Here is a 19,294-nt window from a genome sequence, read left to right as displayed (position 1 = left end):
GACAGAGGCAGGACTGTCATGGGGGACTAACAGGAAGCAGCTGGCAGAGGCAGAACTGTCATGAGGGACTGCCAGGAAAATTGCCGGAGACTGACAAAAGTGGAGGGAGTTTTCTCTGGCGGCCCCATCTGTCTTGGGCAAAAAAGGAAAACGTTGATGAATTAATGAGTCTGCGTTTGACGCTGGTTAGGGCTGGGTAGAGAGTTAGGGTAAGCTGTTCGGCGAGGGTTAGGATGAGTTCCCTTTTCAAACCTGACGGTCTACGGGGCAAGTGAAGTAGAGTTCCTTTGTTTCTGTGACCTCGGCATATGAAGAGATAGTGTGGTCAGCACTATGCCCAGCCGCATTTACTTTCCCTAACGTGAGTTAGGTACCCATCAGAGTTGGGTGGACTCAGGGACGGTCTACTGACTTGAACCCGGATTCGAAATCGAAACTTACGGGTTAGCAGTCCAGCTCTCTACAGCTCGGCCACTCCGTTAGGATGAGAACAGCTGTAGAGTCGCTCAACAACAGTTTTATTGAGACATGGGGGTAAGCATGACTTCAACGTGACACGGGCGCTCTAGAAAAATTTGCGTGACACCCGAACTCATTTCGTTCGGAGTGGGGTGGGCGAGGGGTGGGTGGGGGTTGGGGCGTGGGGTGAGGGTGTGTGTGTGGTGTGGTGGAGGGCGTGGCGTGAGGGTGTGTGTGTGGTGTGGTGGAGGGCGTGGCGTGAGGGTGTGTGTGTTGTGTGGTGTGGTGGGGCTTGAAACTTCTATGGCAGGTTTAGACAAAGGTTAAAAAATATTTTCTTTTTTCGTTTTATTATATTTTCTATTTAGTTAGGTAACGGAGAGGGGTGGGGGGGGGGGGGATAGGCACTTGCCTCTGAACCTACGGCTCCCAGAGTTTCTTCCAGGCATCTCTTCGGGGGGGGGGGGGGGGGGCTCCATGAGTTCTGGGTAGCGACATAAAAAGAGGTTGATTTAAATCTACATTTGACTTCGGACATTTTAAATTTTACCCCCCTCCCCCTCCCTTCCCGCTGAGCTTTCAAGACTGAGACTTAACTACAATACTGCACAAGATATCTCCACTTCACGTCTGTAAATCTCTAAACAAACATCGCCCCACACTCCCAGTAGAATTTAGTGATACTCGCACTAATCACTTTTAACAGCAGGGATTTTCACCCTCTCCCCATGCGTGCATGACAGTCGCAATTTTATACTGCTAGGAAACGCAAAAAAAAAAAAAAAGGTTAGTCGGGAGAGTATGGTAATTGCGGCGACCTTTTGAAAAAAAAAAAACACAACAAAAATTTTCCCATTGTCTTGTTTTGAAGATGGTTTTGTCCGCGCGAATTGGAGCGTACGGCGTTTTTAATCTAAAACTCGTCTTATTTAGGTTACGGAAATGTAAGACGCAGGCGTTAAGAGATTTCAAAAACTGATAAAATAATGTCACATAGATCTTATAACGGCGTCACACTTAACTGACATTGTGTGTGTGTTTAAACACAGCATTCTTGACTGCTGCTATGTTGAAACAAATTAAGGTGTTAGTAATTAAATTTTTTTGTTTCATTTACATGTTATGGCATTACTAGACAGGAGTAGATGTGTGTTTTCTTTAATTGAATATGCTAACTCCCCCCCCCCCTTTAATATATAATGTTACAAATTTGTTCATATAACGATGATCAAATAAATAGCTATTATTCAAGCTGAAACGCAACGTCTATCCGATCCAAAATTGTTTTTGGGTGTGTTTGGTGTCACCCTTAATGGTGTCAACTGGTGTGGTGTGCACCACTGCACCCCCCTTCCCTCTCCATCCTAACATAAAGCGTCAAATATGTATACGACTGGTTTTATCAATCGATCTCACAAAATTAGAGCTTTATCTGAAACGATTGGCTTGTTTATTTTGCTAGATGAACAAGGCGGCATGACTTGTCCTTTCAACCATCACGAGTCAACCTAGCTGTACTCAGTATCTGGCATAAATCGTAAGGGGGGTGGGTGGGTTGGGGGGGGGGAGAAGCAGATAGTAAAGACGCAGCTCTAATGAGTATCTGGCATACATTGGGGGGGGGGGGAGGCGGTTAGTAAAGACGACCAAGTTCTAATGTGTATATGGCATACATTGGGTTGGGGGGGGGGAGAGGCGCAGTAAAGACGCAGCTCTAATGTGTTTCTGGCATGAATTGGGTAGAGGGGAGAGACGTATAGTAAAGACGACCAAAATGTAATGAATATCTCCCATTAATTGGAAGGGGGGGGGGAGAGAGAGGCAGATAGTAAAAACGATTCAGTTCTAATGAGTATCTGGCATAAATTGGAAAGGGGAAAGGAGAAGGATAATAAAGACGACTATAACTTGCATTAACCACCTGAACATAAACGACGTTTCGACCAAATGTCTTCGTCACACAAACACTAACTGTTTAAACTCTCCCCCCTCCCCATCCTAAGAAGAAGACAGGTCCATCGCGCGCTGTGTCTAATGCCAGTTAGTGTTTGTTCACTAACGAAGTCCTGGCCACCACTCTGACGTCACGGCGATGTCAGTGTTTGGTCTGTCAGGGTTAATGGCCTGTCATATGTGTGGGGGAGGGAGGGAGGGAGGAGGGGGGGGGGGAGGGAGGACATTCCCGGGATTCTTTTCACCTGCAGCAAGACAAGAATGTCGCAGTCAAGTAATATCCGACACATCAGAGGAGAGATCAAGGGGGGGGGGGGGGGTGTTCATGGCGATCGCATTACGTTCCGCTTACGTATACACAGTGGCTTAGTGCGTGGGGTATTGGGTGAGGGGGTGGGCTAGGACACTACTTTGACCCCCCCCCCCCCAAATGACAACCGACTCAGTTTAAGTTGCAGCAATCGGCAACGGCGTGCTGGAGTTGATTTCAACTTTAGAAAAAAAATACTGATTGTCGCAAGTCCATAATGTCACATTTTCAAAGTCTGTATGAAAATTTTAGTGTCATAACACCACATTTCACTATATATATATATATATATATATATATATATATATATATATATATATATATATATATATATATATATATATATATATATATATATATATATATATATATATATATATATATATATATATATATATATACATGACACATGGGGCAGATGAAGTAGAGCCACCTTTACTTTCCCTAACGCGAGTTAGGTACCCATCAGAGCCAGGATGTTCTACTGACTTGAACCTGGATTCGAACTAGAGACTTCCGGATTAGTAGTCTAGTGCACTACCTCTAGACACGTCCCCCTTATATATATATATATATATATATATATATATATATATATATATATATGTGTGTGTGTGTGTGTGTGTCTGTATGTGTAAAAAAGCAGAAAGTAATATGATCGTTAACACTGTTGTTTGTCCCGGGGAAAATGGCATATTTTGAATAGCTTATCCTGCTATGACGTCAATATTACATCATTAGGACGGATAGGGGTTAGAGGGGGGGGGGAGGGTTAAAAGTTCAGATTTGACAGTTGGCAGTTTGGAATGACATGTCAGTATAAATTAGACGTGTTTTTTTTTTTTTACTCACAGAAAAGTAAATTGTATTATAATAGAGTGAACTATTGTATAGAACCACAGCTAGGTTTCTTTCTATAGACATGTACAACGAGTACTATAAATGAAAAAGTAAAGTTCCTCTTTAAACCTAGCGATCCATTGGGCATATGAAGTAGAGCTTAATATATTTCTTGACCTCGGCGTTTGAAAGTATGGTGTGATCAGCATTATGCCCAGCCGCTTTTACTTTCACCAACTAAAGTTAGGTACCCATCAGAGCTGGGTAGACCCAAGGACGCTGTACAGTCACAAGACCGAACCGAGATCCGAACTCGAGACCTTCGGGCTGCCAGCCAAAAGCTCTACCGTTCGACACAACATGTAGTAGTCGGTACTTGATATAATATTAAAAGATAAGCGTTAATATACAGACGTTTGTTTCGTCATTATAGGAGTAATGAGAGAGTGATGGGATATGAAATGGGTAGGGGGGGGTAGGTCTGGATTTTTGTGACAACCTGCGACCTTAGTGACCTTTATTGCCGACGCCCAAACCCACGCCCCCCTCATTACCCCCATCCGAGGTAGCTGTATGTTACAAAGAATTTTATAAATGTTGTCTCACTATTAGAAAATACTTTCACAGTAAATTATGGCCTGCTAATTAATAGTCTGCTTATTTAAAGTCTGTAGGCCTGTTACACGTCTAGGTCTGGTGTAGGAATTTTAAAATGATTACCAGCTGTCGCTAAGTGAGGGGACGGGGAGGAGGGGGTGGGGACAAGGCTCGGTTTATATTTTAAAATGATGACGTTGGTTAAAGTTGTATAATAAGTTGTATAACTAGTTTTATAATAAAGTGTATAAATAATGTGTATAATAAGGGGTATAATAAGGTTATAATAGTTACAAGTTATATAGTAATGTGTACAAGGTGTATAATAATGAGGTTAAGTTGTATAATAAGGTGTATAATAAGGTGTATAATAAGGTGCATAATAAGGTGCATAATAAGGTGTATAATAAGGTGTATAATAAGGTGTATAATAAGGTGTATAATAAGGTGTATTATAAGCTGTATAATAAGGTGTATAATAAGGTGTATAATAAGTGGTATAAGGTGTATAATAATGTGTACAATAAGGTGCATAATAAGGTGTATAATAAGGTTTATAATAAGGTGTATAATAAGGTGTATAATAAGGTGTATAATAAGGTGTATAATAAGGTGTATTATAAGCTGTATAATAAGGTGTATAATAAGGTGTATAATAAGTGGTATAAGGTGTATAATAAGGTGTATAATAAGGTGCATAATAAGGTGTATAATAAGGTGAATAATAAGGTGTATAATAAGGTGTATTTATATGGTGTATAATAAGTTGTATTTATAAAATGTATAAGGTGTATAATAAGGTGTATAATAAAGTGCATAATAAGGTGTATAAGTTGTATAATAAGTTGTATAAGGTGTATAAAGTGTATAATGTGTATACAAATTGGTATAAGGTGTATAATAAGGTGTATAATCAGCTACATAGTATTTGTGTCCATAGATAGTTTTGGTTTGGAGTTTAGAAAAGGCCTAGGCAGGGCTGATTATCTGGACTTGGAGTTCACTGCGATAAACAATGTATTCACTCTAGAGTATGGCCAGGGGTCGGCGTGGTCGAGTCAGTAAAGCTTAACCGAAGTCTCAGGCAGATGAGGCTCGTTAGCTGGGGACAGCCACTCTTCAAGGAGAGACAACTCCAAAATCAAACAACAACTGCTTTGTAGTTTGTTTTTTGTTGGACAAAAGCTGAAGTAGCAGTCTGAAATCAATGGGAGGAGTCAATGGTCTATATGGGGCACAGTTTCTTCCATTCATGTATTCGGGGTGGGGCTCCCCAGAAGAAAGTCTACCGCCCCCCAGAACGAAATGGAGTTTATATTGAAAATATATACTTTTACCTGTGTCCGCCCCCCCCCCCCCCACCGCAAATTCGTTCGACCCCCTCCCGAAAATATCAAGCACCCCCCCCCGGAGAAAAAAGTCTTTAAGAAGCACTGATGGCGCATAACAAGTTGACACTTAAATACGTAATTGGGTTGGAGGAAATCCCTTGCAACATTACAATTAAGAACGAAGAAAAAGAAGGGCATGGTATAATGTGTATAAGTTGTGTAATGAAACATATGCTAATGACAATATCTCTGGGTGCTATCTATGTTCATGAACATATGTATAATTCTTCATGTATAGATGACACATTTCGTACATGCCATTAGTTATGTCCACATTTACCAAATGTCCATATATAAAAAACGTACACAATATCATCCATGTAACCACATCCTATACGGGACGGTTTGGCCTAGCGGTAGTGCGCTGGGCTACTAACTCGAAAATCTCGAGTTTGAATCCGGTTTCAAGTCAATACAAAGTCCCTGAGTCCACTCAGCTCTGATGGGTACCTAACTCATGTTATGTAAAGTAAAGGAGGCTGGACATAGTGCTGACCACACTATTCCTTCATATGCCGAAGCCACAAGAACAGGTGAACTCTACTTCACTTGCCCTAAGGACCGTCAGGTTCGAAAAGGGAACACCACCCTATTTTTTCCCATCCCAAGCCAATAGATCTAACAAGCCACAGGCTATTCCCGCCCCCCCCCCCCCATCCCTGTGAAAATGCCTGCCTGCCTGCCATGCTCTTTGTAACACAGGCACGTAACAAACCTGACCCAAATTGAAAATGTCAAGAAAATTACATCAGATGTCACTCAAATGACCTGTTGACATGCGCATGCGTAGTCAGACAGGTGGACGGAAACCAGACATTACTGACGCATGATTTTTTGTAAACTTTTATTTCCGAGAGTTTTTCTTTTTAACCCTTTACATTCCTATTCGGCAGTAAATGCCTCCTCTGTCTATGCATGCTCTTTCAATGCCATTTTTCACTATAAAACTGTATGCTGCTTTTTAAATTAAAATATTTATTGCATGTTAATTCGAAGTAATGCACAATAACCTACATACATTTTACTCTGTGAATTATATTTTGTTTTGATTTTTAAATACACGTGGATTTTTATTTTTATTAATGATTATGGATAACAATTTTTAAAAAGTGAGTAATTCCCCTTGCTTGGACGCACAGCAAGGACAAAACAATTCAGAACCCGGGCTGTAAGGGGTTAAGGAATTATTTGTGACAGGACAACATGAATAAAAATATAATGAACGAGCCGACCCGCAGCGTATCATACGCCGCTATTTAGTTGTTTTATTTTCTACTTTTCAGTAATTCATAATTTGTGAATTCGACAGTACCTCTGCTGTCACTGAAAATATTTGCTTTAAAACACTATCAGTAGGTCGTTAAGAACGATACTACCCCCACCCTCCTTTCCCTCAACCCCTACCCCACCCCCCACCCCCCGTGAAAGCAGCCTCCTCATAGTTACCTCCCCTAAGTTCAAAATCGTTTCAAACTAAATTATCTGCCCCTAATAGCCGTCACTAAACCCGGCTCTACGATTATAAACATTTAGCGTGAACCACAGCTCACCAGACCATGTAGGGGTGGGGTGGTAGGGAGCGCGCTTACAGCTTGTTTTCTAGCGTCTCCCAGAAGAGAATTATATATATACGAGCCGACCCGCTGCGTATCATACGCCGCTATTTAGTTGTTTTTTTTTCTACTTTTCAGTAATTTATAATTTGTGAATTCGACAGTACCAATGCTGCCATTGAAAATATTTGCTTAAAAACACTACCCCCCCCCCACGTGAAAGCAGCCTCCTCTTAGTTACCTCCTCTAAGTTTAAAATCGTTTCAAACTAAATTATCTGCCCCTAATAGCCGTCACCAAACCCGTCTCTGTGATTGTAAAATGTAAACAGAGTGAACACAACTCACCAGACAATGTGGGGGCGGGGTGGGGGTGGTTGTGATATTGATATAGAGGAAGAGAGGGGACTGTAAGGCGAGGTTGCAGCTTGTTTTCTAACGGCTCGAAGAAGAGAATTATATATATAGATAGAAATATATAGATGCTTATTTTCTCGTACGGTCAGATTATAGAATGGGGTTCAATGAATGCTTATTTTCTCGTACGGTCAGATTACAGAATGGGGTTCAATGAATGCTTATTTTCTCGTACGGTCAGATTATATAATGGGGTACAATGAATGCTTATTTTCTCGAAGGGTTTGGTTAAATAATGGAGTTCAGTGAATGCTTATTTTCTCGTTAGTTCAATGAATGCTTATTTTCTCGTAGGGTCAGATCACAGAATGGGGTTCAATGAATGCTTATTTTCTCGTAGGATCAGGTTAAATAATGGAGTTCAATGAATGCTTATTTTCTCGTAGGGTCAGATCACAGAATGGGGTTCAATGAATGCTTATTTTCTCGTAGGGTCAGGTTAAATAATGGAGTTCAGTGAATGCTTATTTTCTCGTAGGGTCAAGTCACAGAGTGGGGTTCTTGGAGCGGCTACACAGAATGTTCTAGAACATGCGGGAGTGGCGTCCAAGTTCGATCAAGAGTTTGTCTAGTGAGAAGGCAAGTGCTAGAACATGACCAATTGATTCATCGCCAAAAACATTAATTCACAACATGTAACATTCGTATACCACTTAGAAAATTCATTAAATACCAATTGCGTTTATTAACGAACTAAAGCCAGTTTTGACGACAGAACATTCATGTACAACATTCAGCAACCATGAAGAACATTGTTTCGTCACAAAGATCATTCATTCAGCACACAGAACATTCATTTATCACATAGAACAATAATTCATCACCTAGAGCATTCATTCATCACAAAGATCATTCATTCATCACCTAGAACATTCATTCATCACCTAGAACATTCATTCATCACCTAGAACAGGGGTCTCCAAACTGCGGCCCGCGAGGTCCTCTCTTCCGGCCCGCTGAGATCATTTTGTCCAAGGAAAAAACGTTTATTGGTGATGGCTGAGGAACTTTGCCCAGAAAAAAATCAAAGACATGCCTAGAAGAAACTGGCCCCCGAACTGAAATTTGATAGTTAATGCGGCCCTCGGACTAAAAAGTTTGGAGACCCCTGACCTAGAACATTCATTCATCACCTAGAACATTCATTCATCAACTAGAACAATAATTCATCACCTAGAACATTCGTTCATCGCCAAGAACATCCATGTATCACATAGAACAATAATTCATCACCAAGAACATTCATCATCTAGAACATTTATTCCTCACCTAGAACATTCATTCATCAACTAGAACAATAATTCATCACCAAGAACATTCACTTATCACTATAAACAATTATTCTTTCAATTCTTATTTGTATACTTATGTATAATGCAAGCCAGTGCGACTAAAGGATTCTATGGAAACTGTACTAAATAACTACAGTATATGGGGGCAGGGGTGGTGAAGGGGGAGTGAATAGTTCTTTGTAAAGTAGTGCCAGCAGTAATACTGTTCTGTAATGGTATTTAATATTTAATTAGGGATAGTTTTTTGATGACGGATGTACTTGAGGGAAATAGATAGTGGGGGAAAATACTGGAAATGCTACTCAAAGGTAATAGGTAAAAAAAAAGTAGTTTTAGTGATTTATTGAACAGATGAAGTAGAGTTCAGATGTGTCTTGAACTTGTCATTTTAAGGTGTATAGTGTCGTCAGCACTATGCCCGACCGCATTTACTTTCCCCAACGTAAGTCGGGTACCCATCAGAGCTGGGTGGACTCAGGGACATCCGTCGGTCACAAGTCCGAACCGAGATCCGAACTCGAGATCTTCGGGCTAGCCGCCGAACGCTCTACCATTCGACCAAGCCGTCCCATAAGATAAAAATACACATGTTTAATTAATTATAAAATTGATTAAAATTGAAGAGAATTAACCTGATTGATGTTGATGACACAGGCAGGTGGATGGTGCATGTCAAGGGGACAACACACAAGCGCGCTCATGTAATACAGAGGTGAGTTCTTTTGGGGCGGTGTTTCTTTCAGACATTTTTCTCTGGGGGGGGGATGAGAGTGGGTGGCAGACAATCTTCCGGGGTGTGTGTGTGTGTGTGTGGGGGGGGGGGGTTACATGTTAAAAGTATATATTTTCTATATGAATTATATATTTTTGCTATTTCGTTGGGGGGGGGGGGGGGGGAAGGGGGGAAGGGTTGGGCCCCGAAGCGATGCCTGAAAGAAACACTAGTTTGGGAGTTAGATGAGGCTAGAGTTTACGGTTGCTTGATATGGTATACATTTTGCCATGGACTGTTCTAGAAAATGGTTGGTATGGTTGGGTTAGAGAGTAGAGTTGTACTTTGGTTTTAGGAATGATTATCTAGTAAATGGGACAAGAAGGGGGGGGGGGGGGTAGGGAAATGACCTGATGTGTTGAATGGTAATTTGGTCAGTTAATTAGTGAGCTGGTCGGTTCGTTAACCGATCATTTGATACTTAGCCGTGGGTCTTGGTCGTTAAGCTGTTTTTGCTGTTTTATCATCCGAACAGCCCTGTCCGGCGGGAACAGTGGACTTCAGGACAGCCCAGTGCAGCTCCTTCAACGGCGTCCCCATCAAGGTCAATGACGTCACGAAGGAATTCTCGTGGAGGCCATATTTCGGTAATTTGTCGTTTTTAATTAGTTCTTAATTATTTTGTTTTTCTAAATGTCTGCATATTTAATTTACCCGTTTTTTTAGTCATCTTTACTTAACTTCCTTTTAAATGCCGAGGTCAATAAACATATGAACTCTACTTCACCTGCCCAAGGGATCGCTAAATCTAAAGAGGATTCTTCACTTACTTACCGCAGACCTACATACTATAATTAATACGCGTTTTAAATTATCTATTTTTCCGTATTCCTTCACATTTTATTTAACTAAATTTAGTTATCTTTTTGTAACAGTAGGCTTACATAATAATATTTTAATTAATAGCCTAAATTAAAATAAAACACCAACTTCAAACAGCGGAGACTTCCGCCATGTTGGAGAACTAACCCATAACAAAACTTTATGATAGCGATAACTCCGAGCGTTGTAAAAAAGTTCTAACTGGAATAAAATTACACATATCAGCCGTCCCATCAGAAGAAAAAATTAAACACCCACTCCCACCCCAATTAATAATAATTGAAGGCAAATACTAGTCTGTACGCCCGTTAAAATACCGGGCAACTAAAGATATTGTTAAAGCTTGAAGGTGATTTTAACCTCAAATGTGTTTAACTAGACGTAGTCTCGAAACGTGGGAGCACATTATGTGTGGGTATATTTAATGCGTGTGTGTGTTAAGTATGTATGTGTGAGTCTCTCTCTCTTTCTCTGTGTGTGTGCGCGTAAAGTGAGATACCTCGAGAACTCGGGAAAATGTAGCAATGTTAAAAAAAAAAAACCCTCTCTAATTTGTGACCTTTAGCTAGACAGTATGAAATGTTGACTTTAATGACGCGTCGAGCGAGATGCCACATAGAGAGAAGGTGGGGGGGGGGGGGGGGGTGGGCACCCTAACCCTCCCACCCTCCCATGACGGTTCCCTATGGCGCCTCAAGATCTTTATTCAGGGACTATTGGCGTGTTTATCTAGCCGGGCATGTCGTAGATACACGCTACAGGTGCGGTCCTACGGTTCTCACCAGCCTCCCAGCATGCTAAAATCACCGCCTCACATTCTCCCCCCCCCCACAGTACTATCACCCTCCCAGCACCCCCCCCCCCCCACAATCCCACCACCCTCCTAATACCCTCCACCCACAGTCCCACCACCCTTCTAATACCCCCCCCCCACAGTCCCATCACCCTTCTAATACCCACCACAGTCCCACCACCCTTCTAATACCCCCCCCCACAGTCCCACCACCCTTCTAATACCCCCCCCCACAGTCCCATCACCCTTCTAATACACCCCCACAGTCCCATCACCCTTCTAATACACCCCCACAGTCCCATCACCCTTCTAATACACCCCCACAGTCCCATCACCCTTCTAATACACCCCCACAGTCCCATCACCCTTTAATACCTCTCCCCCCACAGTCACATCACATTCCTAATACCCCCCCCCCACAGTCCCATCACCCTTATAATAACCCTCCCCCCACAGTCCCATCACCCTCCCAATACCCTCTCCTCTTTTCCAAGTAAGTGGGAAGTAACTTTTCTATTTATGTTATTACCGCTTGAATAAAAATACATTTGGTTTGATAAATACTAGCTGGCAAACTCTAAAACGAACTATTAAACTAAAAAAGTTCTAAACTCTAATGAAAGTAGTTTTCCAACTTTAAAAGTAATAGTGAACTCTAAAAATACCTCCAGACTCTACAAAACTATGAAAGTACTTCTGAGCTATAAAAGTACCATTGAACTATAAAATAAAAGCACCTTCCAACTCTAAGAGTAGGCCTACTTTCTAACTATAATTTCTCCCAACTATACCTCCCAATTATAAAAAAAAACAAACATCTCTAACAGTAGCCTACCTCCCATCTCTAAAAGTACATCAACTCTAAAAGTACCCCCTAACTAAAAGTGCAGCCCACTGAAAAGTGCAGCCCCCTAAATGTGCAGCTCAGCTAAAAGTTCAGCCCACCTAAAAATATAGCCCCACCTAAAAGTGCAGCCCACCTTAAAGTGCAGCCCACCCAAAAGTGCAGCCCACCCAAAAGTGCAGCCCACCTAAAAGTGCAGCCCACCCAAAAGTGCAGCCCACCTAAAAGTGCAACCCACCTAAAAGTGCAGCCCACCTAAAAGTGCAGCCCACCTAAAAGTGCAGTTCACTTAAAGTGCAGCCCACCTAATAGTGCAGCCCCTAAAAGTGCAGCCCCCTAAAAGTGCAGCCCACCTAAAAGTGCAGCCCACCTAAAAATATAGCCCACCTAAAAGTGCAGCCCACCTAAAAGTGCAGCCCCCTAAAAGTTCAGCCCACCTAAACGTGCACCCCACCTAAAAGTGCAGCCCCCTAAAAGTGCGGCCCACCTAAAAGTTCCGCCCACCTAAAAGTGCAGCCCACCTAAAAGTGCATCACCCCTTAAAGTACAGCCCACCTAAAAGTGCAGTCCACCTAAAAGTGCAGCCCACCTAAAAGTGCAACCCACCTAAAAGTGCAGCCCACCTAAAAGTGCAGCCCACCTAAAAGTGCAACCCACCTAAAAGTGCAGCCCACCTAAAAGTGCAACCCACCTAAAAGTGCAGCCCACCTAAAAGTGCAGCCCACCTAAAAGTGCAGCCCACCTAAAAGTGCAGCCCACCTAAAAGTGCAGCCCACCTAAAAATGCAGCCCACCTAAAAGTGCAGCCCCCTAAAAGTGCACCCCACCTAAAAGTGCAGCCCCCTAAAAGTGCAGCCCCCTAAAAGTGCAGCCCACCTAAAAGTGCAGCCCACCTAAAAGTGCAGCCCACCTAAAAGTACACCCCACCTAAAAGTGCACCCCACCTAAAAGTGCAGCCCACCTAAAAGTGCAGCCCACCTAAAAGTGCAGCCCACCTAAAAGTGCAGCCCACCTAAAAGTGCAGCCCACCTAAAAGTGCAGCCCACCTAAAAATGCAGCCCACCTAAAAGTGCAGCCCCCTAAAAGTGCACCCCACCTAAAAGTGCAGCCCCCTAAAAGTGCAGCCCCCTAAAAGTGCAGCCCATCTGTTCCAGATGCCTCCAGACCGTGTGCCCTGGTGTGTCGCAGCAACAAGGGTGACGTCATGACCCTGAGAGAGACGGTGGCAGACGGTACCAGCTGTGACCACATCGACACGATGGGGGTCTGTGTGGGGGGCGTCTGTAAGGTAGGTCACATTGTGTGGGTGTGTGTGTGGGGGTGTGTGGGGGGGGGGCGTCTGTAAGGTAGGTCACTCATGGTGTGTGGGTGTGTGGGGGTTATGTGGGGGGGGGGGGGTTTGTGTGGGGGGCGTCTGTAAGGTAGGTCACATTTTGTGGGGGTCTGTGTGGGGGTCTGTGTGGGTGTCTGTGTGGGGGGGCGTCTGTAAGGTAGGTCACATTGTGTGGGGGTGTGCGTGTGGGGGGCGTCTGTAAGGTAGGTCACATTGTGTGGGGGGTCTGTGTGGGGGGCGTCTGTAAGGTAGGTCACATTGTGTGTGTGTGGGGGGGGGGGGGGTCTGTGTGGGGGTTTAGGTGGGGGGGGGGGTGGGCGTCTGTAAGGCAGGTCTACTCGTGGTGTGTGGGTCTGTGGGGGGGGTCTGTGTGAGGGCGCCTGTAAAGTAGGTCACATTGTGTGGTTGTGTGTGTGGGGGGGTCTATGTGGGGGGCGTCTGTAAGGTACGTCACTTATGGTGTGGGGGGGGGGGGCGTCTCTAAGGTAGGTCAACTCGTGGTGTGGGTGTGTGCGGGGGGGGGGTCTGTGTGGGGAGCGTTTGTAAGGTAGGTCAACTCGTGGTGTGTGTGTGTGTGGAGGGGTCTGTGTGGGGGGCGTCTGTAAGGTAGGTCTACTCGTGGTGTTTGGGTGTGTGTGTGGGGGGTCCGTCTGTAAGGTAGGTCAACTCATGGTGTGTGGGTGTGTGGGGGTTATGTGTGGGGGGGGGGCGTCTGTAAGGTAAGTCTACTCGTGGTGTGTGTGGGTCTGTGTGGTGGAGCGTTTGTAAGGTAGGTCAACTCGTGGTGTGGGGTATGTGTGGGGGGTTCTTTAAGGGGTCTGTGGGGGGGGGGGGGGCGTCTGTAAGGTAGGTCAACTCGTGGTGTGTGGGTCCATGATATCATTTGTTCGATATATTTTGTCCTGGTGCTTTTTGTCAGTGAGATAATTTGTCCTTGAGATCATTTTGTCTTTAAAATTTTTGAGCGATTTCGGTAAACGGAAGTAATTCTTTTCGATTATTTCAAAAACATTCAGAATTTTAAAATTTGATATCGTAGAATAGCATATGGTAAGAGCTTCACGTCTCTCCATGTTTGCTCGAAACTAAGCGGTTTCGCCACAAACATACCTACCATAGCTCAAGTCAATAGCTCGATTTTACTGCAAGTACCACTCCATTGTGTGATATATATATATATATATATATATATATCTACACCCATTTTTAAATATACATAAAAGAATAAACGAGAAAAACGTAGGAGAGTTCACTCCCGCTTTGTTACCCAAAAGACCTTCTTGCGGCATTCTTTTAATTACACAAGTGAAAATCAGGATCTTTAAAATTGAATAAAGTTGGACTAGTTACTCCCCATTTTTAAATTTAGAACATTCAAGGGAACTAACCCAAAAGTATGTTTACAAAAGTTGTTAAAGATACAGATAATTAAATGTTAACAGATTACAGAAAAAAAAACAACTTGATTATTTTTTTATTTTATTAAAGTTAAATATTTAAGTTGTTAAAAGTATTGTCTGTTTTAATTTTGTTTTAGATTTTGAATTATCTTTTGACTTAAGCCTAAATAGATAACTGTAAACAATCGTAGATACAAATTTTAAAGAGGCGCGAATCTTTCTGGAAATTATTGCTAGCTCTTCGGCACAAAATGATGCTTATTTAATTGGCTTCTCTGTTGTCAGTCTGTCTTGATCTGGGTCAGCAACCTGCGGCTCGCATGCGGCTCCTCTGATGCCAAAGTGCGGCTCTCCAGTGACATGCACAAAGATTAATAGTTATATTATTTATCATTAAAACTCAAAAATATTTTTTGTTAAAAAAAACAACTTTAACTTAAACAGAATAAAAACACTCATCATTGAACAATGAGAGTAGGTGAGTTGTAAAATATACAGATAACTGGCAGCCGCTTAGGCACCAGGCCCAGCCCCACACCCATGCTGTGTACAGCTCCGTGACAACTATTCCATGTTTGCCACAGCCCAAGTGTCAACTTTTTCGAATATCGTTCAATGGGGAAAGTTATTTAATACAAAATGCACTCATCTACCTTTCAGTATGCATTTATTTGACCTGCGTGACGTAGTATTGTAGTTATTAGCGTTCTACCGTTGAGCCGGGTACTAGACGGTGGGGTACGAGTAGTGTGGAAGATAGTCCGGTGTGAAACGAAGGAAGGAAGTGACCGATACTGTAATCAAACCGATATCCAAGCCAGTTAGTCGGAGTTTGTCGTGTGTAGGCCTGTCTGGTTGTTGGAGACTCCTGAGCCGGTGATGTCGTAAAGAAAGAAAAAAAATTCATAAAAAACGTTTTAATAACAAGTTTTTATGTAATAATGCACTAAAAAATAGAAAATAACGTATACACTACTATTTAAATTACTATAAAGAAAAGCGTGGGTCACTTTAGTATCTATTGGATACCTTTACTAATATTTAGGAAGAGAAGAGACCCACGCTTTTCTTTGTAGTAATTTAAATAGTAGTGTATAATTTTTCTACTTTTTTGTGTGCAATATTACATCAAAACTTGTTATTAAAACGTTTTTTATGAACATTTTTAGTACTTTACACTGTTGTTGTGGTATCGTCAGCGGCTAAGTTAGCCTAACCAGTTGGTGTATTCTTTTGAATTTTTAGAGATTTGTTGTTCGTGTGGGACGGCGTGGCCTAGCGGTAGCGCGCTGGACTGCTCACCCGAAAGTCTTGAGTCCGAATCCGGGTTTAAATCAGTATAAACCCTGACGGGTACCTAATTCACGTTAGGTGGGAGTGTATAGTGCTGACCACACTATCCCTTTATAAGTAGAGGTAACAGAAACAGGTGAACTCTACTTCACTTGCCTTATGGACCGCCATAGGTGCCTCAAATGTAATCATATCAGGACTGTAAGTAAGACATTAAGAAAAGTGATATGTGTTAAACATGGGAGAAGGACATTTATACCACCTGGTCAATTACCCCCCGGTGCAATTACCCCCCCCCCCCCCAAGAGTCAATACCCCCTTATTATACCCGTTCCCCCAACCACGCCTAGTTATCGATAAAATAGGGTTAATAGTTACGGCTAGGGTTAGGGTTAGAGCTAGTAAGAGGGTAATGACTCCGGGGGGGGGGGGGGTAATGTCAAAAGGTTATTGACGTGTGTGTGGGGGGGGGAGGGTAATTCTAGACCCGTTAAACATGTCTGTCTGGTTACCTATAAAAGAAGAGAACCAAACTTCATTTTAAAAGAAACGTCACAACTAGACAACCTGTTCATCTGATCGGTAAAAAAAAAAACCGGTTCCGATACACGGAATTTCCGTGTGTTGTCTGGTGTTAAAAAAAAAACAAAACAAAAAAACAACAAAAAAAAACAAAAACAACTAGCGTTGAAGATGGGAATGTCTTGTTCAGACTAAACCTTCAGGGGCCGCAGGTGGGTCCACAGCGAGCCCGATTGGTGGTTGGACGGGTTGACCAACCCGTGCAGGTTGGCCAGTTCCCTGTGTACGGCCTATCACCTGAGACCTAAGCTCACATCAAACATGAATGCAAACCACCACGAAAAACAGAGTTGTTTGTAAACTCGTCACTAATACTAACATTCTTGTTAGCTGAAGTTTTAAACTTTTTTTCCCCTTTTATATTTTTTCCCCATTGTCAATATTAAAGGATTTAGCTGGCATCGCGATTCCTTTTTTCAGTGGCGTAGCCAGGATCGTCTCAAGGGGGGGGGGGGGGGTGTTCCAATTTTTACCCGGGGACAAACTTTCGATTTGCACCCCCCTCAAACTTTCGATTTGCACCCCCCCCCCCCTCCTCAAACTTTCGATTAGCACCCCCCTCAAACTTTCGATTAGCACCCCCCCCCCCTCAAACTTTCGATTTGCACCCCTCTCAAACTTTCGATTTGCACCCCCCCCCCCAAACTTTCGATTTGCACCCACCCCCCAAACTTTCGATTTACACCCCCCCCCCCTCTTTATATATATATATATATATATATATATATATATATATATATATATATATATATATATATATATATATATATATATATATATATATATATATATATATACCGAGGGGTCTATGGGGGGGTTATGACCCCCTAACCCCCCCCCCTGCCTACGCCACTGCCTTTTTTACTATTTTAACGGTGTGGGTCTGGTATTTAGTAAGCTTAAAGATTCTCGTTGTTTTCTAGGAAAGGGGGCGGTATCAACCTGGGTCAGCTTAAATATTGTAGCGTCTTAAAAGAAAATAAACAAACCCGCGTCTGTTTACGTTACATTTTAAAATCTGTCATCAAAGGGCCACAACCCTGAATTACCCGACCAACATGTGGCTCTCCTAAGGGAGTAAAAAAACGAATATTCCCCCCTGGTGCATGAAAATATTATGTTAATAAAAATGTATTGGTGCACAAGAACAGTCTGTGTTTGAAGTATAGTTTATTAAAAAATATATATAACGAATTTATCTTACATGCTAAAAACATTATTTTAAAAAAAAATTGAATAATTTTTTTTAACTCATAAGAGTTGCCGGCCCTATTTTCATTGTTGTTATATTTTTTTTTTACTATCGCTAGTTTAAAAGAAAAGTTAGGGTTTAATACACATTAATCTAAAACTCAAAACTTACATGAAGTGGTTAGATTAACGTATGTCATCCAACTTATTTCAGGCTTAGCGTCTATAGGTGGGGGTTGGGGGGGGGGGGGATGGGGTAAGAAGGGGATATGATAAGGGTTATATAATTTCAGTGACATTTTTATAATGCTATACTTGATGGGCGACAGGAAACCTTCAATTCTGTTACTTTTTCTGGTTTCGCTATCCTAACCCTGCCTCTGAGTATTTTTCTAATCAAAACCCTAGCCCCGACCCAAATCTACAAATACATTAGTTCATTTAATTATCACCCTTGACCAAAATAAATTTGTTAGTTGGGTTATAACCCTTAACTCAAACTAAACTTGTTTACTGAGGTATCACCCTTTACAAAATAAATTCGTTTATTTGATTATCCCCCTTGACCAACACAAATTTGTCAGTTGGTCAAGGGGGATAATAAAAAAAACTATTTTATTTTGTAAAAAGGTTATAACTCAACACAAATTGGTTAGTTGAGTTTATAACTCAAATTTATTTTCTGAGTTATCTCCCTTTACCAAAACAAATGTACTCACCGAGTATTTTTATCCCTCCCCCCACCCCCCCCCCACCCCCACCCCCCCCCCCCCCCCCCCCCACAGAATATCGGCTGTGACAGGGTGCTGGGGTCAACTGTCAACGAGGACAACTGTCTGGTCTGTGGGGGTCAAGACAAGAAATGTCACACGGAGGAGGGGTCAACGCTCAACGTCGACTTCACAAACGGTAGGTTGTCGGGTAGGTTGTCGGGTAGGTTGTCGGGTAGGTTGTCGGTAGGATGTCGGTAGGTTGTCGGTAGGTGTGGGGTAGGTTGTCGGGTAGGTGGCGGGTAGGTTGTCGGGTAGGTTGTCGGGTAGGCTGTCGGGTAGGTTGTCGGGTAGGTTTTCGGGTAGGTTGTCGGGTAGGTTTTCGGGTAGGTTTTCGGGTAGGTTGTCGGGTAGGTTGTCGGGTAGGTTGTCGGGTAGGTGGCGGGTAGGTTGTCGGGTAGGTTGTCGGGTAGGTTGTCGGGTAGGTTGTCGGGTAGGTTTGTTGTTGTAGGTCGACGTGTCGGTTTACTTGTAAATAGGGCTTGCAAGACTACGGTCTCGAAGTCTACTAGCTGGCAAGTACGAGAACGAGAAGTTGTGACCTACTTACAAGCCCTATTGTCGTGTATGTTGTCATTTAGGTTGTCGCGTTAAGTAGGTTGTCGTGTAGGTTGAGGTTTTCGTTTTGATTGTCGTGTAGGTTTAGGTTATCATGTTGGTTGTCTTGTATTTCAGGTTGCCAAA

The 19,294-nt window shown here is 42.7% G+C and overlaps 1 protein-coding gene across 2 annotated transcripts in view; it reads left to right on the top strand.

Annotated features, from left to right (window-relative positions):
* Positions 1 to 19,294, top strand: part of LOC131941189 (A disintegrin and metalloproteinase with thrombospondin motifs 6-like) — a 69,885-nt gene that overhangs the window by 25,425 nt on the left and 25,166 nt on the right. For both annotated transcript variants that reach the window (XR_009386620.1, XM_059300207.1), the window contains exons 3-7: positions 7,998 to 8,102; positions 9,470 to 9,523; positions 10,059 to 10,170; positions 13,196 to 13,329; positions 18,626 to 18,749. Coding sequence is in view for 1 of the 2 variants with exons in the window: in XM_059300207.1 (XP_059156190.1) it covers positions 7,998 to 8,102; positions 9,470 to 9,523; positions 10,059 to 10,170; positions 13,196 to 13,329; positions 18,626 to 18,749 (529 nt within the window). In the remaining variant the exon portion in view is untranslated. The remainder of the gene's footprint in view (positions 1 to 7,997; positions 8,103 to 9,469; positions 9,524 to 10,058; positions 10,171 to 13,195; positions 13,330 to 18,625; positions 18,750 to 19,294) is intronic.

This window comes from Physella acuta, unplaced genomic scaffold, assembly GCF_028476545.2.
Source record: "Physella acuta isolate Inbredline_101_S28 unplaced genomic scaffold, ASM2847654v3 ptg000352l, whole genome shotgun sequence".
Classification (NCBI taxonomy): domain Eukaryota; kingdom Metazoa; phylum Mollusca; class Gastropoda; family Physidae; genus Physella; species Physella acuta.
The sequence above is the reverse complement of the archived record's forward strand: the minus strand, read 5'-3'. Positions and strand labels throughout refer to the sequence as shown.